Source organism: Dasypus novemcinctus, chromosome 24, assembly GCF_030445035.2.
Source record: "Dasypus novemcinctus isolate mDasNov1 chromosome 24, mDasNov1.1.hap2, whole genome shotgun sequence".
Classification (NCBI taxonomy): domain Eukaryota; kingdom Metazoa; phylum Chordata; class Mammalia; order Cingulata; family Dasypodidae; genus Dasypus; species Dasypus novemcinctus.
The window spans coordinates 42,178,561-42,193,257 of record NC_080696.1 but is presented as its reverse complement, the minus strand read 5'-3'; the positions used below and the strand labels follow the sequence as shown (position 1 = coordinate 42,193,257).

Genomic DNA, 14,697 nt, shown 5'->3' with positions numbered 1-14,697 from the left:
AGAAACCCTGGCACCTAACAGCAGACACTTAACAAATACTTATTGAAGTAATAACATAAAATGAGAAAAACTTTCTCAGAAATCAATCTCATTTTCTAGTAACTCACCACTAATTTCCAAATACTGCATCTAACGTACATAAACACTTTGTGACTTTGGTAAATTTTTTAAGGAGTGTTCAATTTGATTAGCCTATGAATGAATGGTCATACAGTGATTACAGTAAAAGTTTTTAAGAACATAGTGTCACTCACAGTGCCTTGCACATCTGAATACAAATCTTCCTTTGGCTGTTTCCTAATCACAATCAGTAACTGCCCGCCTATTCCACATTTCAACTGTTCATTTCCAACAGAAAAGTGAAATCTCCTGCCACTTCCTCTCAGTTTCCACTCTCACCTGTATTTTTCTTCATCTTTTAGTTTGTAGTTGCTGTATCCAAATATATTTTACTTGGTCTTATGTTTTTATTCTTTATTTCAGTCGCTAATTTCTCTATTACACATTATATATGCCTCAATTGAAATTGCTTATGAAATTACCTAGGTTAGCACCTCAAAAGGAAAGACTTACTCATTTCTGTACCCTGGTACACACTGAGGTAGAGAGAAGATGTTCAATAACTTTATGTTGTTATTATTGTCTTCTTAGGCAATCAGGCCTACCTCTAAACTTTTTATGGCTAACCTTCTGTATCTTACTTTCTTTTGTCTTATGAATCTGAATTTCTTAAGGAGAAGAAAGACATGCTATCGCTCCTCACTAAAACATAGATCTTAAAGGGTCAAAAACATCATGAAATTAACCACCATAATTCAGTTTCTAAACTGGTTCATAAAATGCCTTTAAGCATCAGTACAAAATATGCATCTCCTACCACTGGAATGCACAACCCATGTAAAATTGTTTATATATTTAGCATAAAAATTTACCAAAAAAGGTTCAGAATTTTTACCTCTTGGTTTGTCTTCTGACCTGGCTTCACATAGAAAACAAAAACTGTATCGAAGGGACGACACGGCAAGAGATCCAGATACCCAATGTCATCAAAAAATCCAGGTATCGTGGAGTCAAGTGCAATAAGGTGAGGAGGTAGACGACTATTTGCAGGTTCCTACCACCAAAAGAAAGGGACAATTATGATCTCTTTTCATTATTTTAATTATAAAAGGAATAAATGTTCATGGTTTAATAAAAAGTGAAAAAAAAGATAAAGTGGCAAGAATAAGACAAACAACCATAATCTAAACTAATGAATGTATTTTCAACTGAGGTTCTTGGATCCAAATGAATTGATTACATAGGCATTATGAAAAAAAAGATAACATGATCCATTGGAAAGAAGACTGTGTTAGAAGCCGGATAACCTGGGGTCTATACTTTGCACTAATTCTTTGCATAAACTTGACAATTTCATCCTCTCTTTGAGTCCTGAATATCATCATATTTTATGAATATCATACCTGGGGAGAAAGAACATCTGAAAGCTCATGCTGAGACTGGCACAACTGTTGAAAATGAGAACTACCTGTGACAATTTTGGATGATGAAGATCACAGAGAAATGAAAACAGGGCACTTCAACTGCACAGGCAAAAATACAACTTAAATTTGAGATTAAACTTCAAAAAGTTTTCAGTTCATTCCTTTTCTCTTCCCTCTATTCCCCACTCCTAGAAGGATATAAATTATCCTTTATATCCTAGAAGGATATAAAGTATTGAAAAATACTGTTCTTTGGTACTTAGCAAAGTCTTTGCCATTGCATTTATTTTTCCATCTCCAGAGAAAATCCACCCTGCTCTGAAAGTTAGGATTCTGTGTTAAAAATGGAGAACACTAGAGTTCAGGGAAGAAGTGAATGAGGTCTCATCCAAGTTCTCTCTGGCTCTTTTTCAAGAGCTCTTCTTTACTGTTCCCTGGCACCAAATTCCTGAGCCTTCTCAATGTTTTTAGAGTTAATGTCTGCTTTTCCTACTTCCTTTGATCCATTCAAGTAATTCATTCTATATTGTTCTTCTTCAAGCAAGACCGAGGGACATGAAATCAGAGATTCTGGATTATGAGAGGGATGAAACCATAAAATCAAAATTTCTCACTTCTAGGTTCTGATGGGAGGGGGAGGGAAGAATAGGTGGAATATAGGGCATTTTTAGAGCACTGGAATTGTTCTGCATGATTTTGCAATGATGAATACAGACCATTACACATTTCCTCAAAATGTATAAAAGTGTACGGTGCAAAATATTAATAAAACCATAATGTAAACCACTGACCATGCTGTAGCAATGCTTCAATATTTATTCATTAATTGTAACAAATTTACCATAGATGTTATTAACGAGAAAACGTCGGGGGAGGGGTGGAGAATATGGCAATCCTCTACATTTTCTATACGACTTTTCTGTAACCCAAAGCTTCTTTGAAAATAAAGAAGGAGAGATATGGGCAGCTTGATTCTAAGGTTTTTTCCTACTCTTTACTATAATAATTTTCTCTTCTACCCCAATTTTTCCCTAGAGAAAGCTTTTCCATTATTTAAATTATACTTAGGTTTAGGATTCAAATAAAAAATAATGGTTGGAGAAGAACTGAGAGCAGTGACAAGAATAAATATATGCATACCAATGTTCATATCAGTGTTATTCACAATAGCCAAAAGCTGAAAACAACGCAGGTGTCCATTAACTGATGAACAGATAAACAAATTGTGGAGTATACACACAATGGAATATTATGCAGCAGTAAGAAGAAATGAAGTTGTGAAACATATTACAACATGGATGAACCTGGAGGATATTATGTTAAGTGAAGCAAGCCAGACACAAAAGGACAAATACTGTATGACTGCCCTATTATAAACTAAATATTTTATGTGAAATATATTATGTGAAATATGAATATGGATAGAATTGCACACATAAGTCTTTTTCTTTGAAGCTGAACAAATATAAATTAATAGTACAAAATGTTAACATCAGACAAAACAAAAATATACTAAGTGAAGGAGATCAGACACAGAGTACTGCATATTGCATGATTCCATTTATATAAAATTTAATATAAATCAATTTATACAGATGAAAGGAGATAGTGGTTATGTAGGTCTAAGGAAGGAATCTAAGGGGTGTGGAGTCGTTCTTTTTTTTTTTTTTTTTTAAGATTTATTTATTTATTTCTCTCCCCTTCCCCCCCTACCCCTATTGTCTGTTCTCTGTGTCTATTTGCTGCGTCTTCTTTGTCCACTTCTGTTATTGTGAGCGGCACGGGAATCTGTGTTTCTTTTTGTTGCGTCATCTTGCTGTGTCAGCTCTCCGTGTGTGCGGCACCATTCCTGGGCAGGCTGCACTTTCTTTGGCGCTGGGCGGCTCTCCTTACGGGGCGCACTCCTTGCACATGGGGCTCCCCTACATGGGGACATCCCTGTGTGGCACGGCAGTCCTTGTGCACATCAGCACTGCGCATGGGCCAGCTCCACACTTTTTGGAGTAATGAAATTGTTCTAAAATTTTTGAAATGATGAATGTACAACATTGTGCTTATACTGAAAGCCATTGATTGTACACTTTGTATAGAAGAGCCAGAAAAAGCAGCTATGTACAGTGAAGGAAGGAGAGATGGAGAGGTGAAGAATTTTCTTGGTTTTTGTTTATTAGTAGTAGTGAAATAACGAAAATGCTCTAATAATGACTGAAGTGATGAACGCAAAACTATGTGATTAAAGCAAATATCGATGATTGCATACATTGGATAAGTTGCATGTTTATTAATAAGTATCAATAAAATTGATTTTTAAAAAAATAATGGTTGGTGCCTTTTATTCTATCTTAGGTGCCATTTTTGCACTTTATTGGCATATTAATGGCATTAAGGTCAGAGACAGTGAGATGTGAAAAATGATATTAATTCATTGAAATATTACATAAGTAACTGTCACGTGCCAAAACTGAACTTATTGTTGGAAACACTAGCGAAGATATGGCTCTTTATTTTACACAGCTCTCAGTGGATAGAAAAACTTTGTACTTTACAATAAAAATATACAATTTTTTAGATGTGTACGAAGTGCTATGGAAAAACAGAAAAGAGAATGATTAGTTCTGTTTAATGGATTTAAAGAAGGCTCCACATATAGGGTGGTATTTGGATGGGATGAATAGGAGTGTGCTAGGTAGTTAAGAGGCAAGGGAAATCCAGGCAAAAAGAAGTCATGTTCAAAATTATGTGTGTGGTTGCCAGTTCCCAGGAAAGCCAATGATCTCTTCCTCCTGGTCATGACCTTGTAGAGGTCCTCTCATACTGGAGGCGGGAGCGGGGGGGGGGGGGGGGGGGGGATTAATTGTGTAATCCATAATATAGTTCAAATATTATGGCATGTGATTTTCCAAGTTAGGTCATAAAAGACACTGTGTCTTCCACTTCTGTCCCTCTTCAATTTCCCACTCTGGGAAAAGCCAATCATCATGTTATGATGCTCAAGGAGCCTACAGAGAAGCCCACCTGAGGAGGAATTAAGGCCTCCTGCCAACAACCCAAACCGTAAGAGTGAGCCACCATGGAGGCAGATTTTCCATCTCCAGCCAAATTTGCAGATAACTGCAGCCCTGTATGACAATTCTCTATAACCTCAAAGAGACACCAAATTAGAACTGCACAGGACTGACTCTGCTCCAAGTCCACTTGACAGATGACCTTCCTACTTCTGCTTCAATGTCTCCAGGGATGAGTAGGTCATCACCAGGTGAGCCAGCTATCAATATGCTGAGAGAGATATGATTCCCAATAATTCTAACAGACTACTGGACTGGCTTTTAGGCTTGCTTCTTCCACAAAAGAATTATAAGACCTCAGAATTAGAACTTTTAGAATCAGTATAGACTAGGATGGGGTTGAAAACTCTAGTGCCTCCTATAAGTCTGCATTTTCCCACATAAATCAGTGATAAAATACAGATTTTGAGCTCCTCCCTCCCCTGCCCACCCCTACTTCCTGCCAAAAAAGAGAATATATTGCCAACCAGTTCTTTTATTTGCATTTTTTGTTGATATTAAAGATGGTTGAGATTATTCTGTGTGTATAATTTTGGGATCCAGTTTCCTCTTTCATACCATGCCTTCTAGAACATCTATGTGCTGTCGTTTTTTAAAAAATGCACTGTTTTGTTTTCCCCATCTCTTTTATTCTTTGAGATCTTGATCTTGTTAAACAAGGTTCTGCTGACCACGGTATTTTTTTCAGAAAAGTGTTCCTCAAAGATTGGCAAGAAATATGGGCCTAGAGTTCTAGTCTATTATATAACATTCCTAGCAAGGGCTGAGGCAACCACCTATAGTCAAAGACATTAATATTTCTGCAATCATACAAGGAATATTCACACTAAGTGAAATAAGACTACAAATAGCCTCATGTTAATTCAGGTCAGATTTTACCACTAAATTTATCACAAATGTACAAAAAAATCTTCTGGTTTTAATGTTTTTACTCTAATTATGAATAATGTATTGTGGAACTATGGCATGTTGTAATATACCTTGTATGGCAAACCTCTTTTTTCTTTTTCTTTTTTAAATAAACTATTTCATCCGCTTATTCTGCATAATCTTCTAATCCAGTAACAGAGCATGTACTTATTTTATATCTCAATAAATTTTTAAAGTTCCTTCCTTTCTGTAGGTCTTGTAAGTTTTTGAGGGTAACTTGCCAATATTGCAGCTATAAATGGGTTGATTTCTTGCAACGTATCTTTTACTCAATATTGCAGGTATGGTCATTAATTTTTGTACTTTTTCATATAGCAATCTTAATTCTCTCACTTATTTTAAGTATTTTATTGACACTCATGGTTATCTAACAGAAGTCATATTACTTGCAAACTCCCTTCTCTTTTCCAATAGTTTATATTTCTTGTTTAGGTTTTTTTGTTTTGTTTTGTTTTTTAAGGAGGGACTGGGGATTGAACCCAGGACCTCCTACATGGGAAGCAGGCACTCAACCACTAAATTACATCCGCTCCCCAATGAGATTTGTGGGTTTTTTCCCCATTTGTTTGACTGTTTTGTTTTTAGGAGGTATTGGGGATCAAACCCAGGACCCTGTACATGGGAAGAAGGCACTCAACCACTTGAGTTACACCTGCTCCCCTAAGTTTTAATATTTCATTGACTTTCCTGTTTTGATGTTGCACTACAGTTATGTAAGAAGTAACCATTGGGGGAAACAAGATGAAGGGTACCTAAGACCTCCCTACACATTTTTTTTTTTTGCAACTTTCTGTTAATCTACAACTATTTCAAAATAAAAAGTTAAGAAAAATTTCACTGACTAAAAATGCTCAGTGTTAAATAGTGGTCCATGTAGACATACTTTGATTCTGATTTTAACAAGGGGATGCCTCTAGTTTTCCCATGGCAGCAATGTGTAATGTAAGAACCTCTACTTGTAGTACTGGCTAGGTTTTGTTTTGTTTTTTATTTTAAAATCAGAATGAATATTGTCTTATTGAATACAGATTTATTGTTTTACTGTTGACTTGACCATCTACTAACAGAATGAAATTGTTTTAATAGCTTTAGTAATATTTCCCAATAATTAACTCTCCTTGAATTCCTAGAATAAACCTTACTTGGTTGTAGAAGATAATTAGCTTAACACACCACTCCATTTTACTAGCATACTTTCTTTGTATATTCATAAGTAAGACTAGTTTATAGTTTTTTGTATATGTGTGCTGTCAGGTGTATTAGAAATATGCTAAGATTCATAAAATAAATCAACTTTATGACTTTTTCCTATGTTCTGAAACAGATAAGTAGGAAAATTATTTTCTTGAAAGCTTAAAACATTTTAACTACTGTGCATACACAACATGAGTGGAAAATTCATGAGACAAGACCTTGTCTCCTTGCAGTTCATTGGATGTCATAGCTCTTTTCCATAGATTTTCATTTACTGCTTCTACTCTGTTCTAATTTCTTCATTAAAGAATATCATTAACCAGTGGTAGATATTTGTTCCTTGCCTTCCTTATTTATCACTCTATTTCTCATTATTTTCCTCTCTTTGCTTCTGCATTTTAAGGAAATTCTTATGTTTATACTCCCCATCTCTAGCTCAATGTTCTACAACATGAAACACGTTTCACAACCCATATTCTTCATTTTCTCTCTACATGCTGAAATCCAAAACCAGAGAGCAATACCCTTTCTTCCCTAAAAAATAAATAGTCTAGGACCATGTAACTGTTAGTAGTGAGGGCATGGGACAACTTATGGAAAAAGTAACTTCTTTCCTGGCCATCTTCAGCTGTGATTTTGAAAACAAACAGGACTTCTTACAAACCCAAACTTACCTTCAGGCAAGTTATCTCACATTTTTTAGCCTGTTTCCACAATTGTAAAACACAGACAGCATCACTTTCCTTGTTAGGCTGGGATACCTTATTATCTCCATTTTATAGATAAGGAACTAAGACTCAGAAAAGTCAGGTAACTTGCCCAAGACTGGACAGCTGGCAAGCAGTGATGCCAAGACACAAACTCGACAGTCTGACTTAGAAACTCCATGACATTAGCAATACCTGGCTTACAATAATATTACAGTATTTAATCCCTTTTTTAAAGTGGCATGAAAAAGTCAGTCAATTGTAGTCCATACTTTCAGTAATAAAGTTTACCAGAGGAAGATTTTAAACACTTTTTCTAATTATCAATAGATTTACTTTACATGTGTGATATGGGTCCTATATCACCCAAGAAAATCCAGAGCTGGATGTATTATCCCCTTAGATAAAAACTCTGAATGCATTAATGGGATGAACTGCCTTGGACCTAGTATTGCAATCTATAGTAGCACAGAATTTCATTTACTTGCATGCAGGGTTAAGATGTTAACTTATTATTTTTTTAAAAATTTCTTCTAGCTTCATAAAAATGCTTTAGTTATCATCAGCTGAACGTTAATTTATAAATATATTTACCGATAAAAGTTTACGAAAATTACCTTCAATGCTTCTAAGGATAAAAATCCAAAGTGTGAAAGGAAAAGGCGTGCTGTTTGGAATTCCTGGGCAGGAGGTGGGGGCTTACAGTCTGTAATTGGATCAGGAAAGCTTTTCTTTTGCAATTCCTCCTCACTTTGTTGTTCAAGGTGTATTTCATAAGCAATCTGCTGGGCCATGCCATTCCTTAATTTTTCATGTCTTTCTTCTAACTGAAATAAACCAAATATTTCATTTTGGGGGCTATTATAAAAGTATTAGGGTCAATTTAATTTAAAACTAAAACAAAGCAACAAGTAACAAAGTAAATGAAGATAATTCTCAGTGATCAAGTTTCAGTTCAATGGAGAATACAACTAAGCAAAAGTGTTCCCAGGTTAAAACAAAATGCCCAAAACAATGAAAAACAAAAACCAAAACAAATATCCCAACAAACCTGCCCTATAGCCTCAACAATCACTTCCACATCTCTTCACTATAAATGAAACCCTTCATTCCTTTACTGCTTCCTTTCAAACAGGCAAGAAAAGGGGACAGAGTTGTTGCTCCCACCCCCTCTTTCAGATCACACAGTCCATTTTCAACTTGCAGTAACCCCTTCACATTTGAAGTACCCATAGGAATGTATCTGGACTGTAATCTTAGACACTTCCCCCTGCCCCTACCTTTTTCCTCCAATCAATCCTAGTTTAAAATTGGATCATCTCTGGTAAGCATGATCTTTCCAACAACCTGGCATACATTTCTACAATCTTCTCAATCTTCACAACTCTGGCCATCCATGAGCACATCCTGTCCCTGAGACATGTTTTACTTTGAGTAATTACAATTTTGAAATTCTCTCCTTCCTGTAGCCTTCTCACACCTTCAGTCCTCCAGAGCCTGTGCTTTATCATCACTGTGACCCTGAGGCACTCAATTCTTCCCCCTACTTTTCCAGTCCATTATCATTCTTCTGGCTCTATCTGCTTCCTAACCAAGCATGAACCCCCAAAATATAACAATATGATCTCCTTAGCACATAGAATGGCTGTACTATCTCTCATCCTTCCATACTGCCACCCTTGTCAATCTCTACACCATTAAAATTCTTTATTTATGCTCTGAAATCCCAAGGACTTTGAATAAAGTCAGTAGAATGAGCTAAGTAACTTCACTATAGATCATGCTACTTAACCTGAGTCGGGCACCCAGTGCTGCCTGGCAATTTTAAGAACCAACTTTAATTCATTCCCTATTATATTGCCAAGAACTAAGATTAACATAAACTCCCTCAACTTTCCTCCTTTCCATCTCTAAATGTCTCTGAACCTTCACCTACTTTCTCCTTCCTTCCTGTTTTACCATAAGTATCCCTTTTCTAGACCCAATCAATCACCTGGACTCTTGACCCTGTTGCCTCTAAGGCCTTACTCTATTACTTATAATTTCTCTACCCCATCTTGGGAGCAGACCCCTCCCCATTTGTTCCTTCCTTTCAACCTATAAGCATGTTCATATTCTTCCTATCCTTGAATTAAATTTTAAAAAAGGAAAAAAAACATAGCCTTTCCTTAGCTAGCACCCTTCCATTTATTGCTAACAGTACAGTTTATACTCAATGCCTCTACCTCATTAACCATTCCTTCCCCCTCCCTTATACTCCACCACACACTTTAACACTCCTTTGAACCTGCTCACATACAACCTCACACCAAAATTCAAAAGCCTTTTCTTATACTCCTCAATCTCCCTGATCTCTTTAGCATTTGACAGCACAGGTGGCCCTCATACCAGCCGTTTCGTTCTCTCATGCCCTGACATACAGTCATCCATTTCTTAAAATCTACTTTTGTCTAAGAGATCAGTATAGTAAAAGGTAGCCTTCTAAGTAAAATTAATCTAAAACCATATACATTTCCCCAAATCCCTCCTATTCCTAACATCCATATTTTTGTGAATGGCACTGATACCTCCTTTGTCTCTCAAGCTCAAAATCTAAAGTTCTCTGGCTCTTTTTCTTCCCTCATCAATCCAAGACTGTTTGGATCTATCTCTGCAATAGAGTTCATATATTTAAACTACTATCAGTACAGTAGTCCTTCCTTTCCCTTGTATTAAAATTGTTGTAACAGTCTTTGAATTGCTCTCCTTTCTTCAAATATCCTCCATTACCAGAGTCTGATGTCACAACACTACTGCAAACTACCATGGACTAGCCCAGAGAGCCCAGTGATGCCTGTCTCTGAGACATGTTTATCCAATTATTCGCAATCAGCTACAATCTATATTTGTTTTAATACATGGCAACCTCCTAAATGACAGAGACTCAGGTCATATTATGAATTATCATCAGTAACACTAAAGGCAGTATCTTGACCATGGTAGTCATTTAAGAATATTTATATTCACTCCCTTAACAAGAGCGAAAAATAACTTGTCTTACTTCTTCAGTGACAATTTCATGCAAATCTGGAATGCTCAGATCTGCTTTCACAAAAGGAATCTTGTCCACTTCTTCAGGAAATGGTCGATGTTTCACAGTATACTTAAATCCAACATCATTTTTAGGAACTGGACGAGGTTCAGGCACAAAAAGCTATTAAAATAAAACAAAACATTCTACTTATTATATATGGTCCAATAATTATTTGTAACGAAGTGTATTTCCCTGATCTCTTAGATGCCTGTGTTTCCCTAGGATCATATATCTGCAAATGTCTCTCTTCTATAGTGAAAGTAAGCAATTTTTATGTATCTGGTACCTCAAAGACTGAAATCCACATTTTTCTTTGGCTCTCTTCTCCATTCTAATGCTTAGCAGGTTTCTCCAGACATTCAGTTTTCTCTCATTTCCCTGGGGTCCAAAGTCAGCAGACTACCCACCCTTTCCCCCAAACAGCACTTCTGTGATACTGTCTTGTAACATTTCAGCCAGTGGCCTTATTGGATACTCTGAGGCATTAAACCAAAGTGTATAGTATAGTACACATCCTAGGATAGTAGCTTTCCAAAATTTTTGACAGCAATTCCCAGCAAAGCTATTTCATTTCGTGACCCAGCATTCACATACAAAATACCCTTATAAGAAGTGGTCTACTCTGGTGTTTTTTTAGTCTACTTAATTCTACTTTTTAAAAAGTTTTATAGATTGGTGAAATTATACATTTCATGACTGATAAAAGGAATGTGAGCTTCTACTGCCCCAGCCCTGAATTTCTGATTGCCAGTGGTAAGCCATTAGGTAAGGTATTTTGAATTGTAGGGTCCAAACTTCCTTATTCCTAAGGGCTCTCTATCATTCCATATAATAAAGTACAAGCTTTATGTTCACTGGGCATGTCTAGAAAGTTAGTTCAAGTAGAATTTTAGCATGGCATAACTGAAAGGTCTTCATGGCTCCAAAACCCTACTTTAATAAATATTAGCTATATGCCCTCAGTTTTCACATCTGAAAAATTAACTCATCACGAGGTGGTTGTGAGGATTAAGTAAAAATGTATATGGCACATATTAAACCATTAACAAATTTTAGTTTCTTTCCTGATTCCCTCCCTCTTCAATCTTTAATGCTAACTTAGGGGCTTACACAGCTGCTCCCAGCACATCATCTGCATGATTCCATTAAAGAAAAAAGGGTAATAAACATATCCCACCTAAAAGACTTCTAGATATTAAAAGAGTTTAGACAATTTCTCCAATTATGTGGATTTTTCTCTTTAAAGCTATTGAATTTATTAAAGCAATTTTTAGAAATGTAAGTAAAAGCTTACAATTTAATAAGTGAAAAGAGCAGTACACAAAAGTGACTCAATTTCTATTTACGGGTTATTGTGTAGAGAAAGAAAAAAGAAGGAAATTCACTAAAATATTTAAAGTGGTTAAATATCTCTGAAAAGTGAGAGGCAAACAGGTGATAAATTTCTTCATTACCTGCGTTTTCCAACATTTTCCAAGTATTATTCACATAATTACAACATAAACATAAAGAAAATAAACTGCTCTACCGCAAAAGAAGATATCATTAAATTCTACAGTGCATTATTATACAGGAATAAATGATAGAAAACAATTTGAAGTTAAATCCTGTTGCCACAGACATCAAGGGTCTTGTCAAATTTTTTTCATATATGGTCTGTATTTGTCTTTTATAATATTTAACAATGCTTGAAAAAAATGAGGCCATTGTTCAGGATAGTAGTTCTTGATCGTAAGTGGACATAATTACCTGGAAAGCTTTCTGAACATGCATTTGCTTCAAAGATGCCGTTAAAAAGTGATTCAGTAGGTCTGGCATTCTAGCCTGCTAAGGTGATTCTAATGTAAACCCACTAACTGAGAACTGGTAGAAGGAATCTTACATCTAAGCAATTCTGATAAATATGCACATTAAGATGACACATGATTAGGACTTTAATCTTTCCCTAAGCACAATAATGTTTTCTTTTTCTTTTATTCACATGATTTCTAGGTATATTTTTCATGCAGGGCAGCTTTTCACCCTTCATGTACAGTGAGTATGTACAGGTATCTGACTAGAAATAGAAATGTTTCTTTTATCTGTTGATTTGTTGTTTAACCTCTAAAATCACAACGTAAACACACAAAGACACACATGCTCCTAGTCACTTCCCTGTACTTGTGATGGATACCTTCTGATTTGCTTTTGCTCCTCTGGGTAGAAGGCAAAGCTGTTGAGCCCAAGCAAGTCTTCCAGACATTCCCCGGACCAGCACAGTGACAGAAGGGAAAAAATCATCTAGAAAAAAATGTTTGTGTAAAAGTTTGTTTCAGACAACAATAATTTAAAATAAACCTTTTATCAACGACAGAGTTTCAAATAATCACAGCCCTAGCACAGTGTTTCCCAATCTTCAGTCTTATATGTACCACCCTTGTGATTTCTGCCAAATCCAGGGACCATAAATACCATTATCGTACTTTAAATCAGCTCTTTTTTTTCCTCTTAAATTTATTTTAAAAGTAAACTTTAGGAATGAATGTGGCTCAAGCAGTTGAGCACTCACCCACCACATGGGAGGTCCCGGGTTCAGTTCCCAGTGCCTCCTGAAAAAATAAAAACAAGCAACAAGCAAAACAAATGATAACCAAGTCAGGGAAGCCAATTAGTGTTGGCTACCTAAACATGAGGTCTTGGGTTCAATCCCCAGCCTTGGATACCTCAAAAAAAAAAAAAAAAAAAAAAAAAAGTAAACTGTATTTTACTACATAGAAAATCATGAGTTTGGTGAGCTAGTTTTATATTTTTAAAATACACTTACAAAAACACATAAAAGAGTGCTCTCTAACTTATTAACTAACATCACCTCATACCTTCAGTGGTACACGTAACATTTTTGGGAAACACTGTCCTAGAAAACACTCTTAACTTCCTGATGCTGGGAACAATCTGAATGCAGAAAGACAGGCGAGGTGTCTGCAGTGTTGATGTTACTTTTGTCCATGCCTTTGCATGCCACTGTCCCCCACAAGCAGGTATTATTCCATCCCAGCAGAAGTACAGAAAGAGGGCATAGAGAATTCAGGGTGGACTTCCTGAGTGACCCAGATGCTGCTTCTTATTATTCTGCTTATTCCCTTTTTTTGTCTTTGGTATGGAAGTCAAACTTGTTCAAACCTCTCTACTGGAGTTGGGCAATGAAAAAAGGTCCCAAGATTTCAGGTTAAAGTCACTTTTTTTTACCAGGTGTGGTGGACATGAGGAATGGCATTCATTTAGTCCTGAACTGCAGGGAAATGCCTCTTTTATTTTATGGATTTATGACAGCCTACATATATTCAACAGAAGTTGCATTTGACTCTAAGAACCTTTTCACTTATGCCAAGGTAAAAAGGCAAGTCTTTAATCACTGAGCAAATCCTATCACTGTGAGGCAGCAATAATAGAAAGGTATATAGTATGGGATTCAGAAAATCTGAGTTCTAGTCCTAGTCATACCATATGCTTCTCAAGTAAGCCTGGACAAATGGCATACCCTCTCTGAGTCTCAGTTTCATACTGTAAATAAGGGAATTATACACTAGTTGATTCTCTGGGTCTCTTTATGACCACAGATTCTATAACTTCATTTTCTTTCATCTTCTCAATTACACAGGTCTCTCTAAAAAATTCTTCCTTTATACACTGATGCCAATTACTATCAGGAAAAATATACTTTGACTAGCTTGGGTTGCAGTGGTAATCACACATCTTGATCTGGCTCTGTCAATGGAGACTCACTGACGTTTTCAGTAGGACACTGGCCCAGTCAAATCTGTATTTGAGGATGAATACTATTGGCATTGGCAGCAAAAAGTATGCAGGAAAGGGAAAACAAATTTTGCAACTGGCAAGGGTGGGGGAATCAGACCATAGAGGAAGCAACTAGGTAAGAAATAATCTAGGGAAGAAATAAGAAGTCCCTGGATTTGGGTGTACTAGTAGAAATGGAGAGGAAAGGAAAGATTCAAGAGTTTCTGGGGAGGTAGAAACTTGGAAACCAATTACAAGGAGAGTAACAGGAAGGAGAAGGCAAAGATGACTCTCCAAATGTCCAACCTGTTTGGGTGGCACCAGTAACTAAAATAGAATAAGGGAAAAAGTAAAGGAGTGCAGGGGCAGGATCCAAAGTTCAAAAGGAAAGGAAGAGTGACAATGATTTTTATACACAGTAAGGAACTGAAAACATCCCATTAAAATAGCACTTTTTATAAAACTACAGA

At 36.2% G+C, this 14,697-nt stretch overlaps 1 protein-coding gene across 13 annotated transcripts in view; it reads right to left on the bottom strand.

Moving 5' to 3' along the window:
* The window catches only part of RALGAPB (Ral GTPase activating protein non-catalytic subunit beta), a 111,855-nt gene that overhangs the window by 16,455 nt on the left and 80,703 nt on the right, over window positions 1-14,697 (bottom strand). For all 13 annotated transcript variants that reach the window (XM_058287075.2, XM_058287076.2, XM_004482262.5 and 10 more), the window contains 4 exons: window positions 12,627-12,733; window positions 10,421-10,573; window positions 7,998-8,207; window positions 956-1,114 (listed from right to left, as the gene is read on the bottom strand). In XM_058287075.2, the coding sequence (XP_058143058.1) occupies window positions 956-1,114; window positions 7,998-8,207; window positions 10,421-10,573; window positions 12,627-12,733 (629 nt within the window). The remainder of the gene's footprint in view (window positions 1-955; window positions 1,115-7,997; window positions 8,208-10,420; window positions 10,574-12,626; window positions 12,734-14,697) is intronic.